The sequence below is a fragment of the Hemicordylus capensis genome, chromosome 4 (genome assembly GCF_027244095.1).
Source record: "Hemicordylus capensis ecotype Gifberg chromosome 4, rHemCap1.1.pri, whole genome shotgun sequence".
Taxonomy (NCBI): Eukaryota; Metazoa; Chordata; class Lepidosauria; order Squamata; family Cordylidae; genus Hemicordylus; species Hemicordylus capensis.
This window is the reverse complement of record NC_069660.1, coordinates 265,798,230-265,818,951: the sequence shown is the minus strand read 5'-3', so window position 1 is coordinate 265,818,951 and position 20,722 is coordinate 265,798,230. Positions and strand designations below refer to the sequence as shown.

Sequence of the window (20,722 nt, the reverse complement as noted above, 5' to 3'; positions counted from 1 at the left end):
GACTCTATACTGAGGACTTCTGTGACATCCATGACTACCTTGCCTTTGGCTCCTACTGGATTGATTCTGAAGGCTTCGGGACCATTGGGCTGCTAGGAAATAACACGGGGGCTGTCCTAGAGAAAAAGAAGCCACTACCAGCAGGTCAGCATCTACCCTGCATACTGAAGCAGAAACAAGTGTTGTGCGCTGATGTTGCTCCAACCAAACCAAAAAAGAAAAACTAAATCTGAGGCCAGACCACCTAAAGCACCTGTGCCCCAAGAGATTCCATTGGCCCTGGCGAGAAGCGACTCAGACCCAAGCATCCCAGTCCTGACATTTCCCATCCCAAGAGACAATAATCAATCCACTCACAGTACACCGGACAAAGAAAATTCACCAGATTACCAGCTTATTTGGCCTCACTTCCTGGATCTAGAGGATCCAGATGGCCAGTTTTCAAATGCTAGTGCACCTTAAATTCCCAGAGGATGGGAAAGTACCTCATTGTCACCAGCGAGACTGAAACCGACACTGAGATTTACTTCAAGGGATCATCTAGCCCATCAAGACTCTTGCACTTTACCTGAGGATATGTTCAGATGATGGGATCGATACGCCTATCTTTACGAGCGATGATAGTGAGAGAGAATGTGGAAGGGAATTCTCTCTAGTAGATTCCATGTATTCCGATGATCTAAGGGAGGACTGTTGGGGGGTGGGATTGAGATTGGCATAAAATGATTGGTACAGAAACAGGGATGAAGATGGAGACCGAAGATACAGGTACAACCAACCTTTAGCTCAGAGGACTATTTAACATGGCACCAAGAGGAGTCACAGCACCAAAGAGACTAGTCTTGGTTTTGAGAAGACTCTTACTCAGACTTCGAATATCGCTCTTTTCTGTGGGACCGAGCAACCTTTTATATGAGACAACGCCAGCCCATCTCTGTCGAGATTTAGGTCTGTGGAAAGGAAGACCAGACCACATCATGATAAGTACCGGAATCCTCAGCTCCCACAGGGACAGCCACCTTCAAAACAGACATACAACTCTGTACCTTCTTCAGGCCCCCGGGACCCTGGAGCTCCACAACAACTGCCAGCTCAACCTCCGTAGCTTCCTGCAGTTCTCATTGGGACTTCTGATAGTACCAAAATATACCGAACCAAAGGACTCTGAACAGGCAGGAGAGGAGTTGGAGGAAGAAGTAGATGACTTTTCGCGCTCCAAGTTAATGTCAACAGGATAGGGGTGTGCATGGAACCTTTCTTGGCAATTTGGTTCAAATTTGAACTGAATTTGAACCAAACCACTGGTCTGTGAACCGGTTTGTTACAACTAGCCAGCAGTTCAGTTCATGTGGTCTAACCAGGTAAAGAGGAATCCTAACTCTAAAGAGGTTGAAAGGGCAGATGGGGGTGTGTGACAGGGCCCCACTAGTACTCCCCCTTAATCAGTGTGGGCCGCTGCTGGTGGTTAGAGACCATCTCGCCTGCCCTTTCATCCCCTTTAGAGGTAGGAATACCCTAACTCTAATCCTCCTGGACAGGGATGATCCAGTTCAATTTGAACCAAGCCCAGTTTGGTTTGAACTTGGACTGGCCACCTCTTCTGGGGGCCAGTCTGATTTGAGCTTGAACTGGTTTTGCACACCCCTACTACAGGATCATCTCCCCAAGATCTCCTTCAAGAGACATCACCAAATTCTCCTTTGGAGAATTTGAAGCTTTATTCAGATTATATTTCCAGAATGCCTACAGTTCTAGGAGAAAAATTGGACCAGCAACAGAAGGTTGATAATGGAGGGTTGTTGAATTCCTGACTGATGTATGCAATTATGAGATGTTCAAGAGATGTTAACTGCATAGTTACCTTTCTCTATCTACTTTTTAATGTTCCTTTATTATTTCTGCTATCTTGTTGGAAAAATAAGTTTTTTTAAAAAAGCCTGATTTAGATCCATTATTTAGGTTAATTGTCACATATTCCCACCACTTTCCCCATGAATTCAGCATTGTTAAACATAGTTAAAACCTGCTGGAAGAAACCACATTCTTTGCTGCAACCTACAAGCTTTTAGAGAGTTTTTATCGGGTACAATTAGAGGAAGACTTTTTTCTGCCTTCTTGCAGAAGCACCCGACCCCAAATGCAATAGTGATAGAAGTGTCATTGAATAAATCTAGGGGCAGATCCAATCCTATTAACCCTGGGGACAGATAAGAAAAGAAGTTAGACACCTCCAGAAGGTGTTTATACTCAGCAGCAGCATTACTCCTTAAAATCGCAAATTGCCAAGCATACAATGCAAGGTACAATCATTTCTTGTGGGTAAAGGTGTCTCCCTTTATTGACCAACTGCCTCAGGATAAGAGAGATCCAGCCAAGGTGTGCAGCACAATTGGCAGAACAAGAGTTGTACTCGACAAGGCACTCTGTTGAATGCACAGCCAAAGTAATGGCAACTTCCATTGCAATCCACAGACTGCGATAATCAGGACTAACGTATGAAGCACGTTCAAGAATTGAGGACTTACTCTTTGAAGGACAATCTCTCTGGAGGCAAAACAGATGAGACCCTTCAAAAGGTACAGAAAATGAAAAACACAGTACATTCTATGACATACCAGTCTGCAACATTTCTCCCGTGAAAGCAAAATAAATAGTTATCTTCTCAGTTATCTTCTCAGCAAACTTTGTCTGATAACTCCTTTCACTCTTAGCGATATACCCCAGGGAATAGACAGTCATTCACTTCATCCATGACTGAGGCACAAAAGCATAGAATCCCTGCGTGTCCCAAAAAACAATTACTTGCTCAATTGGACTACAGGCATGCACCTCACCTGTACGTATTTGCCTGGGAACACATTACTTCAAGCAACAGGTCTTAACTATAACAAAGGCCAGCCCTTCCCTGCTTAGTCACAATACGTCCAACCAAGATACAGACGAGGCAGAGGCCCTTCTGCTCAAAGACGCAATAAAGAGTCCAAACCAATGTGGCGACAGGATTCTATTCCCTATACTTCACCATACCAATACCCAATGTGGGCTTACTCTCCATCTTGGACCTACGGGGACTGAACAAGTTCATTCTTTACAAGCCCTTGCACATGATTTCTGTCCTTGCTAGAACAAAACATATGGCTGGCCTCTCTCGATTTAAAGAACAATTATTCTATTTTCATAAGACTCCAACATTGGAAGTACTTGTGTTCAGGATAGGCAAAGAGGCCCACCAGTTCAAGGCCCTTCCAGATCACTTCTAGCCTTGACCATGGATGTCAGGCAATGGTGCATCAGAAACTGAGTTATGCCACAAGCAGTTGGTATACAGGGCTCAGCAAATCTTCAGGCAGATATGCTCAGCAGGTCTTCCACCAGCTGCCATGACTGGGAACTGGACAAAGCAGCAGTCTGTCTTCAAGTGTTGGGGGACCCTGACGTTGGATGCCTTTGCCACAGACAAACAATGCCACATTTTCTGCTTAAGAGCAGGGACAGGCAGACATTTGATGAGAGATGTATTCTCCATCCCATGGACAGAGTACTTCACTTACCTGTTTCCGCCAATTCCATTGTTACCAAGAATCCTCCTAAAGATCAGGAGGGAAAAGGTCAACTGTGTACTGATAGCACCATGGTGGCCATGATTTCCGTGGCTGATACATATGGCTATAGATTACAATTACCTCCTGAGATACTTGCCTCCTATCTCAAGCTGTTGGAAAGATTCTACACCTGGACATAGAATCCTTGCTCCTGATGGCTTGGTGGATCTTGTTTCCTTCCCCTTAGAGTTGCAAGAAGTGCTCAGGCATCACAGAAACCTGCAATGACAAGGTCATATGTTCACAAATGGACTAGGTTCTGCAAGTATGCGGAACAACACAAGTTTAATATTTGACTTTTAAATGATGAGCAAGTTTGTTCTTACCTGTTGAATCTGAAACAGTCAGTTCTAGAGTTGAGAGTGCATCTAGCAGCAATTGTAGCTCACATAATTTCTGGACAATCCTGGTTCAAGAACAAGACAGTAAAGCCATTCTTAAAGGGCTTGTCCCATCTTCAGCTGGATGACCCTGTAATGTCCTCAGTGTGGGACCTCTCCTTGGTGCTGGCTCACTTGATAAATTCGCCACTTGAACCTCTGGCCACAGTGGCTAAAAACAGTTTAAAGCCATTAACAATTAAAAAAATTAAAACTGTTTAAAAACCCTGGAAGGCCAGGCCAAACTTGGGTTTTAAGGACTCTCGTGAAGGACAACAATGAACTCAAGCTATAGATTTCTGCCAGGAGTGCATTCTACAGTCCAGGATCAGCTGCAGAGGAGGCCCGCCTCTGAGTTGCCACCAGACATACTGGTGGTAACTGGAGATGGACCTCCTCAGAAGTCCTTAACATGCAGTGGGGATCATGCAGAAGAAGGCACTCTCTAAGGTAACCCGGACCTAAGCCATTCAGGGCTTTAAAGGTCATAACCAGCACTTTGTATTTTGCCCAGAAACATATCAGCAGCCAGTGCAACTGTTTTAAAAGAGGCATAATATGGTCTCTCCGGGTTACCCCAGAGACAAATCTGGCTGCTGCATTTTGAACTAACTGAAGTTTCCAAACTATGCACAAAGGCAGCCCCACGTAGAGCAAATTGCAGTAGTCAAGCCTGGAGTTTACCAGTTGATGCACCACTGTTTTGAGGTAGTCCTCTTCAAGGAATGGACGCAGCTGTTGAATCAGCCATAGCTGGTGGAAAGCACTCCTGGCCATAGCCTCCACCTGAGATTCCAGGGTCGAGCCTGGGTCCAAGTATACTCCAAAGCTGCATACTTGTTCCTTCCGGGGGAGTGTAACCCCATCCAACACAGGAAGATCTAACTCATCCCTCAAATTCTGAACCCCTACAATGATCATCTCCGATTTGCTTGGATTCAGTTTCAATTTGTTATCCCTTATCCAGCCATTACTGCCTGTAGGCAGGCATTTAGGGAATGAACACCATTTCCTGATGATGCAGATATAAAGGAGAAGTAGATTTGGGTGTCATCAGCATACTGATAACACCCTGCACCAACCACCAGCAGTTTCATTTAGATATTAAAAAGCATTGGTGACAGAATGGAGCCCTGAGGGTCAACAGCTCCTGTTCTGAAGAGCAACTGTCACCAAGCTCCACCATCTGGAATTTACCCAAGAGATAGGAGTGGAACCACTGCAACGCAGTGCCCCCTATCCCCAACTCCCCCAGGTGATCCAGAAAGATACCATGGTCAATGGTATCAAATGCCACCGAGTGATCCAAAAGAACCAGTAGAGTCTCACACTCTTTGTTGATTCCCCGGTAAAGGTCATCCATGAGGCCAACCAAGGCTGTCTCAACCCCATAGCCAGCTCTAAAGCCAGTTTGAAATGGGTCTAGATAATCAAAACTGCCTGGAACTGATCGGCTACCACCCTCTCCATCACCTTGCTTAACCATGGGAGATTGGAGATTTCCCTATAACTATCCATCACTAAGGGATCCAGGGAAGGCTTCTTAAGAAGCAGTCTAACCATTGCTTCATTCAAACAAGGAGGCATTGTACCCTCCCTCAGCGATGCATTTATGATATTAACTAGGCCATTTCCAATAATCTCTCTGCTAGATAGAAGCAGCCAAGTTGGGCAAGGATCCAGAGAACAAGTGGTAGGGTGTTTGGGGGCAGGGTTCCTGCCAAATATAGTGGTGGGGGGTGAGGTTCCTGCCAAAAACAAGGATTGAAAAACATGGAATGTTCCTGACATGGTTTCCACGCATGTGCGTAGCCTATTTGTGTAAAAGGACAGATGACCGTTAGAAGAACCAAAGTTACAGTTAAGCAACATTGTATCTCAAAATGTACAGTAGAATGGGGAGCCTCCTAGAACTGTAGTAAAGTTTGGTAGGCTCCTCTTTTTTAAATATTAAAGGAGAATTGAATCATCTTATGTCTAGATATCAAAATTGCTACTCAAAAGCAAACTTTATTAAATAAGGCATCTAAAAAAAAAATCAAGTAAATTGCTTTACCAGTTTATGGGGGCCACACCAATAGAGGTAGTGTATCCTTTGGTTTGTCCTAGGGTGGTGAGTCTTTATAGCTAGTAGAAGTAGCCTGATCAGCTTAAGTGGTCCTTGAGCATTGACCTTTTTAATGCAGTACAGTATCTCACGTTCTATTTTTGTGAAGGGTTGCTTTCTGAAGAGCTCAGATAGAAAAAGAATATAACTTTCCAAACTAATCAGTTGATAGTTGTAGAACCCTTACAACCAAACAGAACATATTTTCTTGAGAGAATAAAAATAAAACTAGAATCCTCAAGATCTAAAGTCACTTTCATTTAGGAACATCTTGTTGTGAGTGAGTTCATTTCTTATTGTTTTTGGATCAGTTCACATTTGTGGATAGTATAAGCATGAAGAGTCTGGCATTTCTTTATGTGCAGTATTAGAATGCTTAATAAGATAGTTTCCCTGGTCCCTTTCTTGCTTGAATTACCAGAATCTTGGTGGTAGTCTTGGCTCCCATTGTTGAAATTCCACTTGTCAACTATTCTGAAATAATTCTGATAGGTTAATTGTGAGGACATTCTCCTGGGGACATGTGATTGGCATTAGTAAAGACCAGGCTGTATAACCTAGAGATGCAATGTTATGTAAAATGCTGTGTGTGAGCTTGCCTTTTGTCCTTGATCTTGTCCTGTATGTAAAGCAGAGCAAAATCTCTTAAAAGAACAAGCTGTGAGACTTATCTATAATATTTTTTCATTGGAGTTGCAAGACACAGTACTGGCCAGGATCCCAAGAGCTCCATGCCAATAGGGAGGCAAAAAAATTTCCCTTACAGCTGCTTATATGAATGCTGCTCCAGCAGGTTCTACTTTCAGGAGTGCCGGGGGTGGAGGGAAATGGGTTAGTGCTAAGGGCTGTAGTAGGAATAGGAGCCTGAAAAGCCCTTATGCTTGTTTGGCCCTTTAGATTCTGGTAACTGCATACAAAAATAACACTGAATTTGTCATTCTTTTTAGCCACATGCACTAGTGGCTTATTACTAATGATCTGACTGCTTGAAACTATCTCAATACTGATTCTGTCTTGTTCATTTTACAAGCTCAGATCTAGCTTTAGGTCTTCTATTTCTGTCAGAAGAGTTTCATGAAACTCAACTTCCTCACACTCAGTAGCAAATGTTGGACTGCTTACTGGGAATATTATGTAAATTCAGCTTGCTGATATACTAAGTAGTTTTGAATCTAATTGTAATAAATTTCTCAAGACCTCCAAGACTTTTTAAGAGGAGGGCCCATAGCTCAGTGGCACAACTTATATTTTGCATGTAAAGTATACATGCAAAGTATACTCCCAGGTTCAATCCCTGGCATTTTCAGCTAGGGCTGGGAAAGGCTCTTGCCCTGAGACCCTGGAGAGTTGCTGCCGGTCAATGTAGACAGTACTGACTTAGATGGATCAGTGGTCTGATTCTGTCTGAGGCAGTTTCATGTGTTAAAGGCATACAAGGTATATTCCACAAAATCATACTACAGCCACAGTAAAACACACACAGCAGAATGCTTATTTTTGTGATCTGGTATCATTAGTAACAGCACCGATTTTGTGTGTGCTTTGTACCAACATACATTTAGAAAAAAATTGGGCTAAAGTAACTGAGCAGAGAGAACATGACCTTGCTGGAATAAAAGCAGTTGATATGATTTATAGTTTCATTCTAAAACATTAATATTTTTCAAGCTTTGAGAATTTAGCTTTTACTGTTGTTATATTTGACCATATTGGCCAGTTTGGGTGCAACATCGAACTAAGTTTGACAGTACACAAGGATTTTTTAAAGTTTATGTACTCTCTCCTTCTCGCTTTACATGCTCCGATTACTTTTTTGTAGCAAACCATAGTTTGCCATTTCAGTACATCCAAAGCAGACACAATGTGATTTGCACAAACACATGCAATTTTAATCTCCAGATTAATACAAAGTTTTGGTGTTTCAGAAGGGTGTTATGTAATATTTAGACAATCAAATGCAAGTAAGTAAACTGGTCAACAAGCCTGGGTAGTAAAACACAAAAATACACCCTGTTTAAACTTTTTCTCCTGCTTAATTATGTTTTTCACAACACTGGTGTAGATTAACATATGCAACCTCTTCCAAGTACTTGCACATATATTTGGCTATATATGTTGAGGCAGGAAAGGATGTTATGAAGCACATGCAATTGCATGTCTGAAAGACCTTCAGCCTTTTTTTAAAAAAAAAATAGCGCCTCTAAAGCAGAAGGCAGCTGTATTCAGTTGCATTTTTCTCTGTAGCTCTTCGACACGGTGTATTTCACTCTTGACCCTATTTCTAGGAGATGTACGAGTAAGAAGTCGGGCAGGATTTGAAACAGAGAGAAGAGGTTCTCATCCATACATTGATTTCCGTATTTTTCACTGTAAGTATTTAAATAATAGCAGAACAATAATGAAGGATTCCATTTGTATTTGCCTGCTGGGCTTCACGTAATTGATGGCTTAAGTTTTTAAAAAAAATTTTCCTGCAAAATATGTAATTTCGCTTGGAGAAATGATAAAATATCCATAATATGCTGGATAGTATAATATCTTTCTAAAACCACATGATATGCTGAACATAGTATACTTATATGCCTTTATAAGGCATGAGTAAGAGGTCCATGCTCTCTCAGTATGTTGTGTACACTTCTTGATAGGCGGCTGGTCTGCTTAACACTTTCATTGCGTCTTATTAACGGGGATGTAACCATTACACCGACAAATATGCCATGTACCAATAACTTCCTCAAAATACGTTGATAAAAAGCTTTTATGTTAAAAGTAATTCATTTCATACTTAAATGAATATGATTTCATATTCATGATTTCATATTCATGAAATATAAATTCATATATTTCATCTATATTTAGATGAAAATATAGATGCAATATATGAATATATATTCATCGATTGTTAATATATAGATTGCTTATAGCTTGTTGATCTCTAGCAATCTATATTGCTAGAGATTGCAATAGATTGTTGCATAGATCTGTCTATAGATATAGATTGTTGATCTCACTGCAGCATGCTGGCTATTAATAGATATTCATGCTATTTTAATTTTTTCCAGGGAGCCTTTTTGTATCATTGTAAATTCCAACAGTATAAAACACCAATGAATGGAAGAGGATGATTTAGTGTGGTTAGAACTAATTAGGATTGCTTTGAAACCATAGCTTGAGGTGGGTTTGCAGAAGTCTCTAACCAAGTTGGCCCTAGTAAGTCATGGATGGAAGAAGATAATTCATGCACAAGGGAAAAGGGAAAAGAAGAGAGTGTGCAAGCCCATAATTCAATCTTGATCTCCAAACGATGGTTTGGGAATGGGATGTCTGAATTGAGCCTCCTTTCCCACCATCTAGAGCAGGGCTGTGCAACATCCAGCCTATAGACACATTTTTGGCAGCCTGTGGGGTGCTGTATGTTTCTGGGCTCTCCCAGCCCTCTGTTCTCTCCCATCCGACGCCTCTCACCTCACCACGTGACTATACATCCAGCTGGCTCCCGGCTGGTGGGAAGGAGTGATGTGGTGGCTCCCAGGCAGCAGAAGCGAGGAAAGCCTGAATGGAAGCTTCTACCTGGCTGGACCTGGCTACAAATGAAGGGCACGGATGCATGTCCTTCATCTGTAGCCACTTCTATTACAGTGGGCTGGGTGGAAGGAAGAAGCTGTCGTTTGGACTTTCTTCTGTTCCGCTGCCCAGGAGCCACCACTTTGCTCTGTATCCAAGCAGCTCTTTGGTGGAGTGAAGGAGGAAAGCCCTGGACAGCAACTTTCTCCTCCTTGCTGCCCGGGAGCCACCTGGATATAGAGCAGCGTGGCAAAAGTTAGTGGGGGCGGGAGAGTCCAGCAGCTTACAGCCCGGGAGTGGTGGCTGCTGGGGAATGGGGGAGAACACAGGTTCAACCCTTCCCTAGCTATTAAAAATTTAAATTTAATTAAAAAATTAATGTATAATATTTTAATTATTTTAATTTTTAACCTTGGCCCCTGCATGCCAAGTTATGGTTGGTTTTGGCCCACCAGGGCATTTGCGTTTTGCACTGCTGATCTAGAGGAATATGTATTCCTTATTAATCTCTCATTTGTGGCAATGCACAGAACTTATTCAAAAGAGATTGATTTTCAGTAACTGGAATTGTCCTTTGGGGATTCTTAGTACATTCATCATTGCAAGAGTCCTGTTGGATCAAGGATCCATCTTATTCACTCTGTTTTCAGCAGCACCAGCCATTTTCAAATTCAGTTTATTATGATCATAGATCAACACAAGTGCCAGCCATTTGCTCCTGAAGAGCTCATAGCAGAGACTGTTGAAGTTTGTCTACAACTAAAATGCTTCTCTGGAATCTTAGCAAGGAATTCATTAGGCTTTCAAGGTAGTGCTTGAAAGGAATGGAGTGTGGCTCAGGTTCTCTACCTCCAGAACCTCTCTACACAAGGCCTAGAATGAAGTTGTTAAAAGGGGCAGACAGGGCCCATTGCTGCTTTCCAGAAATTGACAGTTTGCTGTATGCAGCATTTTATTTATAACTCTTGCCCAGTCCTTCAATAGAAAATACTGCCATGCTGGTTCACGATCTATTGAAAACAAATCAATAAGTAACAGGATTAAACAAGATTAAAATAAGATTAAAACAGATATGATAAAACACATGTGACTCTCAGAATAGCTCTCATTTTATTGGAGAGATTTTTTTTTTTTTAAGAGGCCAGGAGAGGGGGAGATTATTTGTCCAGCACTGAAAAGATCTGTGTAGGCTTCCTTGGGGAGTGCATAGAAAGGTCTTCAACAAGGATCTCATCTTGAATTGAATCATTTGGGAAAAGATGATCAGGTTAACAAAAATATTTCTAACTCTAGTAACAGAAGGGAATCTTCTCTGCCTCCCCCCCCCCGCCAAAAAAAGACTTGTATCCTGATCTGTTTCATACTCTTTGCTGCTAAAATGTCTTCTAGAAACCCTTCCAGGTATAGAAATAATGTGGAATGCCTAATTTCGATCTAAAATGTCATAAGCAAAGTTTAAACAGTATTGTGTACTGAGTATTCAGTTAAAACAACTGTTTATTGCTCAGATATGTTTGTAATATGGAAGCAAAAGCTTTTTATTGGGTCTTGAGTAAAGTTGTATCATGCTCAGATAGCAATAGATTTTTTAACAGGAGCCAAATCTTAAGCTGAGCAAAGTTTAAGAACCATCAAAACTAACTCTGGTTGAGATATAGGCAGAGGGGTCTCACAGACCTTTTCTCTAGTAGCAGAGAGATCTTCTTGGGGTTCTCTAGCTGCTCCCCACCACTTTCAAGACAAGATATAGACAAGCTAAAACGACCAGTTGAGGTGCACAAAGGAAGGACACTAGAAGAGTTCTTGTTGCTGACCACATTGGCTGACATACTGAGGAAAATAACTCAGACGAATCCCATTGAAATTAAATGGACAAATTGAGAATTTCTTAACTTCCTTTTAATTTCAATGGGACTATTTTGTGCAGTTTCCCTCAGTACAGTATGTAAGTCATCATGTGTGCAGGAGGTAAAGTAAAGTGTGTCGGTGTCGACTCCTGGCGACCACAGCACCCTGTGGTTGTCTTTGATAGAATACAGGAGGGGTTTACTATTGCCATCTCCCGTGCAGTATGAGACTATGCCTTTCAGTATCTTCCTATATTGCTGCTGCCCGATATAGGTGTTTCCCATAGTCTGGGAAACATACCAGCGTGGATTCAAACTGGCAACCTCTGGCTTGATCGAGTCATTTCCCCACTGCGCGGTGGTGTGTGTAGGAAGTAAGGGGAGTCAAAAAGCCATTTACCGGAGCTTGAGCAACTGCAGTGCATAAGTCTCTTCACACAAGAGAACAGATTAAAAGACCCTTAGGCAAAAGATCTGAGGGATCCATCACAGGAAGTTTTGGGGATCAATTAGGAAACCCTGTGGGCCCGAGGACTGGTAGTTGCTTATTTATTTTGATATGAGTAATTACAGATTCCTTTCTTAATGGTTTTGCCAAAGGAATTACTTTAGGGATCAGTACTGTGAATGAACATTTTAACATGAAATGCAGTCTTGAAACTGCTAGTTGGTTGATGACAAAAAGATAGGATAGATAATATCAGGAATGTAAACTTTCAACCTAGTGTATAACTTTACTGGTGGTGTACTTTGAGTGTGTTTTGAGCAGCTGGTCTTATATGAGGACCACGAGTGCTGTGATCTGTATAAGTGCACCATTGGGCATTTTATAAAGCGTGTGGTGTTTTCTTATTTTGATAGTACGCTTGATGAACTGTTTCAGTTGTTTCAAAGGTGAATATTGCCAGAAAGTGGTTGCCAGTTCACAGCACAATGAGCATTTGGTCAGAACACATTCTGGTTCCTCCCATGACTACAGCCACTTACTTTAAGTCAGTATATTACAACACTCACATGTGAATGCAGCAACATGCCTGCTCCATACCCAGTCTTATGTGATTCAGCTAGTGTTTGGTGCTATATGGCAGCTTAGAATGTAGGTATTTCAGCAGCATAGCAGAACTTAATGTGTTTCTCAAACTTGGAATAAATCATGTCATTAACCTTTAGTTTTGAAATTTACCTAAGAAATTGTTGAAAAAGCAGAACTTGTACAGTGCTTGGTTCATATGATGTGTAAAGATTAAAAAATGAGTCTAAGCACTAGAGCTTGAAATTTCCAATATAATTTTCTTTAAAGAGTGGCTTAAGTCACAAACCATGTTCTGTTCAGGTGGCTCTCGTTATCCATAGTTTCAGCAACCACGGTTTCACGTATCTGCGGTGAGGTCCCAGAGACCTGGTTTCCTTAACTGTGGTTGCAAAAATGGGTGATTTTTGCCTATCGGCAGTTTCAGGACCACTGAAAATGACTTTGGGAGTAATTTCTGGTCTGGAGGCAGGACAAAGCCATTTTGTGGTTTTAAAAAAATCCTGTGATTTTCCAAAAAAAATTCAGAGAAATTGGGGTGTGGGGGCATTGTTGAAAACCTGGAAAGCAAGATACAGTACTTTATTTCTCTCTCCCCACCCCCTGTGTGTGTGAGAAAGAACCTAACCCTGGATTCCTAAAGGGGTAATGTTTGTTTGTGGTTTCTATATTCATGCCAGTTAAATCGAAGAGAACAGAACAGAATAAAGAGGGCCTCCTGTATTTCCTCATCATGAGTGGCTGGATCAGTATTGCAAGAACTCTGAGAAGTTAGCTGACAAGGATCAGCAAAGTATAATATTGCTAACCTCTGAATTCTTCAGGCACTATTCTAATGTAAATGCATATTTATGATTATATATGTGGATTAAATTTTGATAATGGCCTACTTCCCAAAGCGGTCTTAGTAAACTTCGTTCTCTTCCTATCAAGGTTTGGCTGTCAATGTCAGCCGAAGTCTACTTTCAAAAATGTTCAGTTTCTAAAAGCTAAATTAATTGATGGGGGGAAAGAACTGTTGCAGCTTCAGTTTGTGCCGAAGAGTTAATACCTAGATGTAGCTGAAATTTGTGTTATAGTTGGTAAAGAGCTCCACTTTAATTTATTTAAAAACTATTCTTTAGACCAGTGGTCTTGTCAAGAGCTGGGACTTGCCTTGAACCCTAGTCTACATGTTAATACAGTTCTAAGAGCCTATGTACTCAGGGCAGAACCCATAGAAAATTTTATGTTAGTGTACCATATGTATTCCATATATTCCATATGTTTGCAAATCCCTTGCCGTGAAGTAGTACATCAGTAACATGATTCTGGGCCATCACAGATCATCCTTTCACAATCTTGACTCCAGTGTGTCAAGGAAAGCACTGAAAGTGCATAACGTAGCTCTTTAAATGCAGCTGCAGTTTATGCATTGTCACATGTATAAACACAAATATATGCACACTAAAACATGTACCCTGCTTCCATCTATGTATCTCAACTTCCCTCCTAAGACATCTCCTGGGTATGCTGCAAAATGTGTTTCCACCTTCACGGCTCTTGCTCCTGCTGTAATCACTGATGCTAGAATTAGCTGTATGGCAAAACTTTCCTCACAACCCAACAAAAAGCCTCTGCCTCCTACTCTTTTTACTGTGCAAACAGCCCAGTCTTATGCAGAATTGGGTCTGCCTAACTTGGCACAGGATCAGACTTGCAGCCCTCGCAAACAGCAGCAGACATCTGTCTCCGGACTCTTTCTGACTAGATTTACTCAGAAGTAAGCCCCAATTAGCCACCTAATGGCAAAGCGGAGAATTATCAAACCAGTGGTTTGCCGGTTTGAATCCCTGCTGGCATGTTTCCCAGACTATGAGAATCACCTATATTGGGCAGCAGCAATATAGGAAGATGCTGAAAAGCATAATCTCATATTGTGTGGGAAGAGGCAGTGGTAAACCCCTCCTGCATTTTACCATAGACAACCACAGGGCTCTGTGGTCGCCAGGAGTTGACACTGACTTGACGGCACACTTTACCTTTTAAGCCCCACTGAGTCCATTGAGCTTATGCGAAAGTAAATTTTTGCTTCCTTCCTTCTCATTCTGCTGAGTTTGGGTAGGGTAGAAAAGGAACATGCACATTTCTTGGCTTGATCAGAGCAATACTAATCCTTTGCAAGTTTATTCAGAAATCCCAGTGAATTCAGTGGGCTTACTCCTAAGGCTCTTCTTCCACCAGCCCCTTCTAAAAGGGGCCGATATTGGATCCAATAAGCTTCTCGGGTGGACCATCCTAATAGGTCCCTCGCCCCTGCGAAGGTGGGAAGTGATTCTGAGTCCAACCTTAACCAGATGGTGGTCCGTCCATGACAATGGAGAAATCACAGGATTCCCCACCCATGGAACACCACCCTGCTAAGAGTGAAAGATCAGATCAAGCATGTGACCAGCAGTGTGTGTTGGCCCCGACACTACTTGGGATAGGCCCATAGTCATCATGGCCGCTATGAACTCCTGAGTCGCCCTGGGCAAATTGATCCCAAAGTGAACATTGAAGTCCCCCAGCACCACAAGCCTGGGGGACTCCAGCACCAAGTCCGAGACCAAGTCCATCAGCTCAGTTAGGGACTCTGTTGAACAGCAGGGTGATCGGTACACCAACAGAAGTCCCAGTCTATCCCTGGTCCCCAGACTTAAGTACTCACATTCTTAAGTTCACAATAACCTCCCTAAATGCCTTCCTGGAGTCGGTGATGGGCTGGATGAGGGATAACAAACTGAGACTGAATCCAGATAAGATGGAAATACCCATTGTGCAGGGTCGGAACTCAAGAGACTATTTTGATCTGCCTGTTCTGGATGGAGTCACACTTCCCCAGAAGGAACAGGTACGCAGTCTAGGGGTGCTTCTGGTTCCAAGCTTCTCCTTGGTCTCCTAGGTTGGGGCGGTGGCCAGAGGTGCCTTCTATCAGCTTCAGCTGATACGCCAGCTGCGTCCATTTCTTGTGGTGAACGACCTCAAAACAGTGGTACATCTGCTGGTAACCTCCAGACTGGATTACTGCAGTGCGCTCTATGTGGGGCTGCCCTTGTATGTAATCCGAAAACTACAGTTGGTCCAGAATGCGGCAGCCAGGTTGGTCTCTAGTTCATCTCGGAGAGACCATATAACTCCTATATCGAAGGAGCTACGCTGGCTGCCAATATGTTTCCTGGCAAAATACAAGGTGTTGGTTATAACCTATAAAGCCCTAAACAGCTTGGACCCTTGGTATTTAAGAGAAAGTCTTCTTCGTCACAAACCCCACTGCCCACTGAGATCAGCTGGAGAAGTCCATCTGCATTTGCCACCAGCTCGTCTGGTGGCCAGTCAGGGACGGGCCTTATCCGCTGCTGTCCCGAGGCTTTGGAATGCACTCTCTAGTGAAATAAGAGCCTCCCCATCTCTTACAGCTTTTTAAAAGTCTTTAAAGATGCATCTGTTCACCCAGGCTTTTAATTAATATTGTAATAGTTTTAATGCTGTCTTAAAATTCTTTTTAAAATTTTAAATTGTTGTAGTTTTAAACATCTCATTTTTGATTTAACTAATGTTTTACTTTTTTGTTTTTATTTTGTTGTAAACCGCCCAGAGACGTAAGTTTTGGGCAGTATAAAAACATGTTAATAAATAAATAAAATAAAATAAAATAAAACTTGGAACAAAGACTGCTGAGAGCATACCCTTCAACATTTCACAGATAAAATCTGAACACTCTTTCGAATTTGTAAGCCCCCTATTTTCACATAAAGAAGTATGCCAATGCTTGCATCCTAAACAAAATGCTGAAGGTATTTCAGTAACAATAGAATTTATCAGATTACTTCAGTCTGTAGTGGAGAAATCATGATAGTATATCATGATTTTACTGACAAATATCTTGAATTTGAATAACTCTGCCTATTATGTACATCAAGCTAGTTGCTGTGTTTGCAATGGCAAATTAGTATTTCCAAAGGAGCATGCAAAAATGTCCTGTTGCTACTGTGATCCATTGTTTTGAATGTGGTTTCTAAGTAATTTTTTTGGTGGGGAATCTCATACGTTACTGTAACATATTCTCAACATAGAAACATTTTAACATAAGAAGGAACAATTGCCATGACAAAGGTGTTAGAACATTGTTTCCTTCAATAGAGACTGAAATTTTCAGAGCATTGTACAAATCCAGAATTAGTACTAAGTGTCCTATTAAGTTTTGCACCTCATAATGAGAGAAGCAAAGATGGAGAAGGCAGAAGAAGGAAGAGAAGGAAAAGAGCAGGGAGGGGTGTGTGTGTGTGTGTGTGTGTGTGTGTGTGTATCCTTTTACTCGGGAGAAACTAGGGGCAGAGTGAATTGCACAAATAGGGAGTAGAAATGGTGCTAACGGGATAACAAGAAAGAGGGAGATGCCTAACAAGTGTCTGCTTAAATATGACTGTGAGGGTTGCAAGCCTGATTCAGTGCTAAATTAAGCACCTAAGGAAGGAGGCAGATAGTTTCTGTCACACAGGCAGAGGGCGTAGGAAAGAAGCATATCTTCTCTCATTAGCACTGAGATATGAAGAATAAGAAACAGTGAGGTCTTTCTCCTTCTGCTCAAAGGGGATTCCTGTAGTTTCTTACCTCTTCAAAATGAAATGAGACTTGGAAAGGAGATCTCTTTGGTGCTGGGTGTCAGCTGCTACTCACAAGTAAAGTTAGGCCTGTTACTGTATGCTGATGTATTTACATCACATGTATTTTGGCCCATAAATGCAGAAATGCAATGAAAGCAGTTTTGCTGTTTTAAGTAGAAATATTTCGGCTTTGCAAAACAACAACAACAAGGCAGTGCACAATGATCACATGCCAGCAGAGGTCAGGTCATCTTTCACTTTAACCATCTGTTGAAGCTTTCTGCTACAGTCTAAAGTCTATATATTTTGAAGTCTGTACTTCAAAAGATGAGTGATATCCACCTAATGTCATGCTCTCAAAAGAATGTTTTGCTCACCCAAGGGTGGCAGTGGTTTTTGTCAATTCCCCCCTGAAAAATTTTCCCTCCTGCAGCTGCATCTATGCTTTCACCCTGCACTCCCAGTACAGGGAGGGCCCACACTTCAGCTAAATGTGGTGCATGAGGGGACTTCATATTGGGGAGCAACCAGATTCATCAGTTGTTCAATAAAAATAACATGTGGCTCTTCTACCTCCAAAAGCTGCTGCTGCCAAGAAGCAGCAGGAGCCATTACTGGACCATTGGGACAAAGAATTGGATGTCCCAGAGAATGCAGAGGATCGGCGAGATGCTGGCTCTGGACAACCAGCCCTGTGCTCTGGTGTCATAATGGAAGTGAATGCCGGCATTTTTGACATAATAATGATTATTATTTCAATGTCATGTTGAAATAATTTTGACATGTTTAGACATGGCCTATGTCTGATCCAGCAGTTCTGTCAGATCTGACATGCACATCGCCCTATAGTCACCCTCATACCAGTGACTATAAAATAAATGTTGCTGGTACAAAAAAGGACCAGAAAGATATTCTAAGAAGTGGAAATGTAATTAACTGACTATTTAGAATTTCAACAAAAAGAAAATGTCTGTAGGGTAAACATGTAACTGAGATTTATTTATTTTTTAGTGCATGCATTGTTCTGTTGGCAGTGGGGCCAAATAGACAGGCTACTTGACTTTGTATCTCATAATTCCACTTTATCTGCCACTAAAGACCTGCCTCCAGTCTTCCTACTTGAAAACAACATGTGGCTTGTTGAGGTGAAGTGAAACGTGATTGGATATGATGCTGGTTATATCACATCATTTTCCCCCTGCAGACACCTGGCTTTATAATAATGTAAAAACCAGCTAGGTTTTGATGGCAGAACTATATGTGATGTAAAATAGCTCAGTATGATTTCTGAAATGCTAAAATAGTTGGAGCATAGAAATAAGAAGGTGTGAACTTTCTATTTTTAATGCACAACCTATTTTTCAATATATTAAAGTAAAAGAATGAGATAGTTACCTCTTATATACATTTCTCTCCAGTTTCCCTGTTCTTCTTCCTTGTACTTGATGACTATTTTATTCTGGGGGAGAGGGTGTTTTTTTGTTTTTTTAATGTATCCTTGCTAACTCTGATCTGATAGTTTGAAAAGTATGAGAAGCCCTTTCCCTTGCATGAAACCAATAGTCTTTCATCTGGGTGGATCATGAAATCATGAGATGGCTATGTGCTAATTTTTTCTCTTCTGCAGTTCTTTTAGAAAACATATTCTAGAAACAAAGCAAGATAATTTCTCAAACATAGATTCTGGGGGGGGGGGAGAGAAACTTGTCACTGTTTTTTCTTGGTGTTCAAGGTAATGTCATCTTTAAGTGGAGGTGAAAGATTTAATCCTCTGGAAGTGGCGAGACACTGCCCTTTGAAAGGAGAGCTTAGGGGATGAGAGGTTATGATCTGAAGATTTGTGTCTTGCTAAAAGTGAATAGCTTTGGAATTAATAACATTTATTGGAAACATGCTTTAGGTTTTGAAACAACAATAACTATTTGATTAAAAATAAAAGTTTCTTATATAAATTTGTTAGTTGTGATCAATGTTTCTGGGAAGAATTAAAAATCAACCATAATCTTTGGAGAAGTTACAGGATCTAATAGGATTTGGTATTTATTTCATTCCCTCAACATCTATTTCCTGTCTTTCTATTAAAGTGTACCTGAGGCAGCAAAACAGAAAAACCACATTTAGAAAACAAGGGCTAACATCCAGAGCAAGAAGTCACATGTTGCACTAGTGCAACAGGATGGCTTAGTTGTTTTAAAAATGGTGATTGTGCAATAGTGCTATTGCTCTATAGTACTCTTGCCCCACAGTGTAGGATTAAGTATGCCTCAGGTGTGCAACTGCTGCGCAGCCACAAGCATGCTTGTTTAAATGGAGTTTTGGAGCATGTGTAAAGGGGCAGTTCATATAAACATCCCTCTCATGTGATTAAAGGACTCCTGACAGTGTGTTGAGACTTCTTTCAATGATGTCAGAATGGGTTTGCTCCAGGCGCAACCCTGTCCTGCTCATGTGTTGAGGCTTGGGTTCATCTGAACCAGTCCAATAAAGCAAAGTATAGATCTTCAGGTTGAAGGGTATTAGCTTAGTACAGGTTAGTTTAGTACAAGGCTACTCAACTTTGGCCCTCCTGCGGATGTTGGCCTACATCTGGAGGAGGGCCAAAGTTGAGTAGTCCTGGTTTAGTCCATTAAAGAAGAAATCATGCTAATGTTTGATTCTGGAGTTAATATGCTGCTTTCACTTGTACAATGTAAGAGCCTAGTTGAGGAAACAAAACATTAATATCTTAGGGTCCCTACTTGTAACTTTTTGTAATGTGGTTCTTTCCCATGTTGGTTGTGTAATTTGGAATGCCTTGTCTCATTTGGGAGACCAGTTGCTAGACAATGTGATGCTGGCATTAGGAGGAACCATAGTGTGGGTTTCTCCGATGTGGCCCAGAGTTTCCTGTGCTACCAGTGTGGCACAGAAAAGAGTTGTAGGGGCTCCCATAGTGCAGAGGTAACATGAGGAAGGATCTTGGAGTTTGCTAATAAAAAATGGAGTGGAAAACTTGTCTTCCTAAAAAATTTTCTTGGGGTTTCATGAATACTAGTATTTTTGTTTGGGAAGACAACAGTGGACATAATGCTCTTAAGAGAATCCCGCAGGAGCAAATAGAAAATGAGAAGTACACTTTAGGGTAATCTTCATTTAAATTCTCTGTTCTGAGTGTGGACATTAGCCTATCCATTTAAAATATATAGGATAACATAGAACAACATTGCAAATTTAAATTCCAAACACCACAATACAACTGCAAAAGTTCGGGCTGGATTTCTGAAGTGACTGCATACTACTTTTACTGTACCAACTGCAGTTGTTATTAGCACGGACTTCCAATCCATTTTTATAGAAGTCAAAACTTCAAAATATTTTAAACGGCAAGTTACTACTGTAAAGGTTGCTGATGTGCTCTAATAACTAGGCCTAAAAATCAATGAATAAATCAATTCTGGGGCAGACACAACACTAATGGGAGTAAAAGTCGCAGAACTGGGTGTGGTGGTGTTCAAACTCCGATTTAGAATTCTGATTAATACATTGTTCTGAAATCAAGTTTAGGGTGTCTTGTCAGCTTAATTTTAC

General features: G+C 41.4%; 1 protein-coding gene across 2 annotated transcripts in view; it reads left to right on the top strand.

The window, feature by feature from the left end:
- The window catches only part of PDE7A (phosphodiesterase 7A), a 112,994-nt gene that overhangs the window by 65,302 nt on the left and 26,970 nt on the right, over nt 1-20,722 (top strand). Inside the window, exon 3 of one of the 2 annotated variants that reach the window (XM_053249569.1) lies at nt 8,375-8,458. The exons of the other annotated variant lie outside the window; for it this stretch is intronic. Coding sequence (XP_053105544.1) covers nt 8,375-8,458 — 84 coding nt within the window. The remainder of the gene's footprint in view (nt 1-8,374; nt 8,459-20,722) is intronic. 2 annotated transcript variants of the gene reach the window in all.